Here is a 6,000-nt window from a genome sequence, read left to right as displayed (position 1 = left end):
ACTTCAGAATTCTCTTTTCTTCTCACAGTTCTGACTTTAATCTCAGAATTCTGACTCTTTTTTTAGAATTCCAGCTTTTTAAGAATCAGAATCTAAATTTTTTGGATCTCCAACACGTGCCATGGCCCTTATCCCCCTCCGTAGATCTCCTTTAAGATTCAACAGCAGTGTAAACAGAAGTCCACGACACAGAAAAGCTTTATTTGTGTTAAATTATTCACATTTTATATTTGAACAAACTCTATAATCTATAATCTATAATCTACGACATCTTCAGTCCCAGTAAATCTGTCCTTATCAGAGCTTTATTAACAGTCGTTAGAATAAACTGACTCCTAGTGTCTGATAAATCCTGCTGACAGTCTGTCACATATTCCTCGTGGTTCCTGGTGTTGTCCGTTGGGTGTTTATTGTTCAGGTGTGACTCGGGTGCGTTCTCTGACAGACACTCTCATTGTTCCTCACTAACAGAGCGTCTCAGTCTGCAGTCGCCACGCCCTGAATGAGAAACCACAGCTGCTGTTGTGCTACACCTACGCAGTAATTTCAGATTTTAACCACAGTCATTAGATAATCTCAGACTGTGTGCTTTTATTTTGAAGGGTTTCACTTCTCCATCAGCAGAATACCAGACTGTTACTAATGCTTTTATAGAATGCAGTGATGCTAAAGTGAGTCCCAGCTGCTGCAGTTAGAAGGTTTTATTTTGCATTATGCTCTTAGATTTACTGAGGTCAGAGGTCACTGGTGCTGCCGGGCGTCTCTGTGGGACTGCCTGGAGGATGATGGGGTTCCTGGGACTAACTCCTCGGCCGCTTGACCCCCTGTGACGCTGCGAGCTCTGCTGCCCTGTGAGGCTGCAGAGCTCACCGCTGGTTTCTCCTCTGCAGCAGGGCTCGGCGTTCTGTCTCTCTCTGCAGCTCCAGGACTCCTGGTGGTCTCGCCGTCCTGGTTCTGGGATCCTCCAGAGACGGGTCGGTCCTGAGACGCTGGTGGAGCCTGAGCCGCAGAGGGTGGAGGGTCAGCACCGTCGCTCTGCAGAGAGAAATGAGACAGACTGGCATTAGACAGATAACATGTAAGCCCCGCCTCCAGGAAGCTGTCAGTCAAAACAATAACAAAAGATGGCCTCAGGAGGACGAGTGATAAACCAGACCTCTGAGCTCAGTGGGTTAGTATTTCATTCAATCACAGCTTATGTTTACAGGCAGGAGAAAGTCCTTCACCTTATCTCTGTGACTCTTTTATACAAACAGAGTTAGGGCCTTAAACATTCAACATTATGATGATTAGTAAGTTAAAACTGCCTTAAAGGTGCAGTGTGTAATATTTAGCCTATTAGCATTTAGCAAAACAAGCTTGGTTAAAATGAAACATAACATTTATAAGTAGATTGATCTTAATTAGTGTTGACATCTGATTACACATTTTTTTAATTTATATTTTAAATTAACTCAGAATAAACCTTTTATTCATACATAGGGAGGGTCCCCTCCAAGGACGCTGCCATCTTGGATTTTTGCATTTGCCTGTTTCTATGGCACCATAGAAGGAACCAAATAACAGTTAAGCATGTGTTGATTTTTAAACTTCACTGGTTCCCACAGTTATCACCAGAGAAATGAGCATCACACTCCAGAATCGACTGTTAGATGTTGATAGTCCCAATTTTACACACTGCACCTTTAAAGGATTCATCTGCTCCGTTTAGGCCCACTCAGGTCACTGGCCTGTTGACCTTTAACCTTAGTAGCTGTAAAATGCTCTTCCAGCTGTTTTTCCATCAGTACCACTTACTTTTCCAGCTTCTTTTAACTCCTCCCTACTTCTCTGAGACGCCATCAAATTCAAACTGAGCTGTCCTTTCAAAATAAAGTTAAAAAAACAGCCATCTTCGGCTGTCCTTTCAAAATAAAGGTAGAAAGGCCATCTTCACCTGTCCTTTCAAAATAAAGGTAAAAAGGCCATCTTCAGCTGTCCTTTCAAAATAAAGGTAAAAAGGCCATCTTCAGCTGTCCTTTCAAAATAAAGGTAAAAAGGCCATCTTCAGCTGTCCTTTCAAAATAAAGGTAAAAAGGCCATCTTCAGCTGTCCTTTCAAAATAAAGGTAAAAAGGCCATCTTCAGCTGTCCTTTCAAAATAAAGGCAGAAAAGCAATCTTCAGCTGTCCTTTCAAAATAAAGGTAGAAAGGGCATCTTCACCTGTCCTTTCAAAATAAAGGTAAAAAGGCCATCTTCAGCTGTCCTTTCAAAATAAAGGTAGAAAAGCAATCTTCAGCTGTCCTTTCAAAATAAAGGTAGAAAGGCCATCTTCACCTGTCCTTTCAAAATAAAGGTAAAAAGGCCATCTTCAGCTGTCCTTTCAAAATAAAGGTAAAAAGGCCATCTTCACCTGTCCTTTCAAAATAAAGGTAAAAAGGCCATCTTCAGCTGTCCTTTCAAAATAAAGGTAAAAAGGCCATTTTCACCTGTCCTTTCAAAATAAAGGTAGAAAGGCCATCTTCACCTGTCCTTTCAAAATAAAGGTAAAAAGGCCATCTTCACCTGTCCTTTCAAAATAAAGGTAAAAAGGCCATCTTCACCTGTCCTTTCAAAATAAAGGTAAAAAGGCCATCTTCAGCTGTCCTTTCAAAATAAAGGCAGAAAAGCAATCTTCAGCTGTCCTTTCAAAATAAAGGTAGAAAGGGCATCTTTAGCTGAAAATAAACCTGATTTCAACATTTTTCCTGAAATACTTAAATGTCTCAGTTTAACATCTTTATGTTTGTTTCTGTTCTATTGTGAATCAAATATGGATTTATGAGGTTTGACTATCATTGACTTCTGTTTTTATTTACATTTTACACAGTATCCCAACCTTTTTGGAACTGTGTTTTATTTTGAAAGGGTTTTCTCCTGTCTATGGGGTGTTGCCCTGATGTGAGCTCCAAGTCTTAAACCTAAACCTTCTGTGGCGTAGTCCATCTCTGCTCAGCTCCATTCTTCTTCCATGGTGTTTAATTCTCCATTCTTCTTCGGTGGTGTTTTATTCTCCATTCTTCTTGGGTGGTGTTTAATTCTCCATTCTTCTTCGGTGGTGTTTTATTCTCCTGGAGCTAATCATTGACCTCTGGCTGTATAAATACGTTACTTCTTTGTTTAAAGCTCAGCTCAAAGGTCACACCTGTCAGGATTCACCTGGAGACAGCCACTAAACCACAGATCAAACATTTACCTACAGATCACTCCTTGAGGAAACAGGGCGGTGTTGTGGAACGGGTCGTCTGAGGTTTCAGGGAAGGAGCAGGAAGCTTGAAAACTAACCCAGAGGAAAGCGCTCCTCTCAGATCATGTGACTAACCTGCCCAGTGCCCTGCGGCCCCTCCGAGCTCCTGCTGCGTGTCTCCGACCTCGCTGTATCAAATCCCCAGGACCTGAGCCGGCTCAGACCCTCCTCAGAGCGACCTGTGGGGTTGATGGGACGGGCCGGGATCCGAGCGGGGAGATCCCAGGTCCCTTTAAAGTGGGGCCATGCACTTCCTCTCTAGAACAGACACGTGAATGGAAGCACAGATAAATGTCTGATGTAAATCCACCTGTTAGAGTAAACTCACTGATTTCTGTTCTAGTTTAAGATGAAAATTAAAAACCTGTATTTCTGCCTATACACCTCTAATAAAAGCCTGTATTTTTGCATATAAACCTCTAATAAAGCCTGTATTTTTTGCATATAAACCTCTAATAAAGCCTGTATTTTTGCATATAAACCTCTAATAAAAGCCTGTATTTTTGCATATAAACCTCTAATAAAAGCCTGTATTTTTGCATATAAACCTCTAATAAAAGCCTGTATTTTTGCATATAAACCTCTAATAAAAGCCTGTATTTTTGCATATAAACCTCTAATAAAAGCCTGTATTTTTGCATATAAACCTCTAGTAAAAGCCTGTATTTTTGCATATAAACCTCTAATAAAGCCTGTATTTTTGCATATAAACCTCTAATAAAGCCTGTATTTTTGCATATAAACCTCTAATAAAAGCCTGTATTTTTGCATATAAACCTCTGATAAAGCCTGTATTTTTGCATATAAACCTCTAATAAAAGCCTGTATTTTTGCATATAAACCTCTAGTAAAAGCCTGTATTTTTGCATATAAACCTCTAATAAAGCCTGTATTTTTGCATATAAACCTCTAATAAAGCCTGTATTTTTGCATATAAACCTCTAATAAAAGCCTGTATTTTTGCATATAAACCTCTAATAAAAGCCTGTATTTTTGCATATAAACCTCTAATAAAAGCCTGTATTTTTGCATATAAACCTCTAATAAAAGCCTGTATTTTTGCATATAAACCTCTAATAAAGCCTGTATTTTTGCATATAAACCTCTAATAAAAGCCTGTATTTTTGCATATAAACCTCTAATAGTTTAGACAGATTAAAACAGCTTTTAATTTTTGGCCCCCATTTTTTTTTTATCAGGAAATACTTAGTGGGTCAAAAAAGGAGAAAAGTAGAGAGACACATTACGTGAAACTTTAGTGCCAAAACTTCTGCTATAAATATTTTATTTTAATGACTGATAGAATTTAAAGTGCAGAGACTTTGAAAGGAGACTTCAAGCAGCACTGTGCAGACCCCTGCACCTTCATGCACGCCATGGTCACTCAAAACTAACTCTAAGCTGTGGACCACCATGAGAAGATCACTCATATTTTTGACCACGAGATCCTGCAGACCAGGCCTTCTGGTCCAACATCAGAGCCTGACCTCATCAATGCTCTACAGAACGAACGGACACACATTCACACAGAAACACTCCAGAATATTCTGGAAGCCTTCAGAGAAGAGAGGAGGCTGTTAGAGCTGCAGAAGAGGACCGACGCCATAATAAAGGACATGGATCTGAACACGATACCATTACAGTCCCTGCTGGTGGAATGGTCAGGTGGCTGAATACTTTTGTCCATGTAGTGTGTGTCATGGATGTGATGTGTTTGGTCACCTTCCTCACTCCTGGCAGCAGGTGACCTCTGTCATCAGCGATGAAGCTGCTGTGGCCCTCCTGAGCTCCGGGTCTCTGCAGACAGACACGTCATCAATAACACGTCATCAATAACACGTCATCAATAACCAATGAATCAAACTCTGCAGCAGTGACATGATTAAACCTGTCCTTCATGTCTCCAGATGACCATGCGACTGTTAAAGCCAGGAGGCGAATCACAACAAAGCCACAGTAACCAATGAGGACAGACCTGCTGACTCAGCATGGACTCACCTGTCTGAAGGTCCTGGTCTCACACCAGTTCTGCAGCCTGGTGGAGCTGAAGGCGCCGTCATACTGAGGACAGACAGAGACAGCTGGGGTCACAGAAGCATCCGGAACACTTCCTCTAACAGGAGGACTGTCTTACCTGGTTCGCCGAGAAACTGGACGACATGGTTGGCTCTGTTTTGGTGGACTCGTTGCTTAGCAACACAAACAAACTGACCTCCTCGGTGTTCGGACATTCCCGTGACCGATCGTGTATGACGTCACCGAGGTGAACGGAGATACGAGGAAAGGGACAAAAATAAAATAAAATAAAAAAACCACTGAAATAAAACAACATAATAAACTAGAAAGAACACAACCCTGATTTATCATCCAACATTTAAATAAAAACCAAACTGATGATCGATGATTGTTTTAACATAAACAATAACCGTCTGACACATGGAAACACAGATATGTAGACAAACAAACGTATTTTAAAAGACTTTGGCGCCATCTCCAGTCTCCCAACAACCTTTAGAGCATTGGTTCCCAACCTGGGGTCCGGGCACCCCTAGGGGGCGCGTTGGACCCTGTCTGCTCTGAGGCTGTTAAAATTAGACGTACATTTATATTTCTATTGAATCATGATTGGCAACATAATGTATGAAGGCCAACCTTAAAGCTTTTTAAAGAATGAAGAATATCTGCTCATTTCTAAGTAAAATAAAGTTCACATTTTCACATTTTCACATTATAAG

The 6,000-nt window shown here is 40.8% G+C and overlaps 1 protein-coding gene across 1 annotated transcript; it reads right to left on the bottom strand.

Moving 5' to 3' along the window:
- Positions 1 to 411: 411 nt before the first annotated feature.
- cfap126 (cilia and flagella associated protein 126) lies at positions 412 to 5,426 on the bottom strand. The gene is made up of 5 exons (XM_041800410.1): positions 5,400 to 5,426; positions 5,264 to 5,326; positions 4,988 to 5,062; positions 3,341 to 3,523; positions 412 to 1,035 (listed from the first exon to the last, which is right to left on the bottom strand). The coding sequence occupies exons 1-5, from the start codon at positions 5,424 to 5,426 to the stop codon at positions 742 to 744; spliced, it is 642 nt and encodes a 213-aa protein (XP_041656344.1). The 3' UTR covers positions 412 to 741.
- Positions 5,427 to 6,000: the final 574 nt, after the last annotated feature.

Source organism: Cheilinus undulatus, linkage group 11, assembly GCF_018320785.1.
Source record: "Cheilinus undulatus linkage group 11, ASM1832078v1, whole genome shotgun sequence".
NCBI classification, from domain to species: domain Eukaryota; kingdom Metazoa; phylum Chordata; class Actinopteri; order Labriformes; family Labridae; genus Cheilinus; species Cheilinus undulatus.
This window is presented reverse-complemented; position numbering and strand designations above follow the sequence as displayed.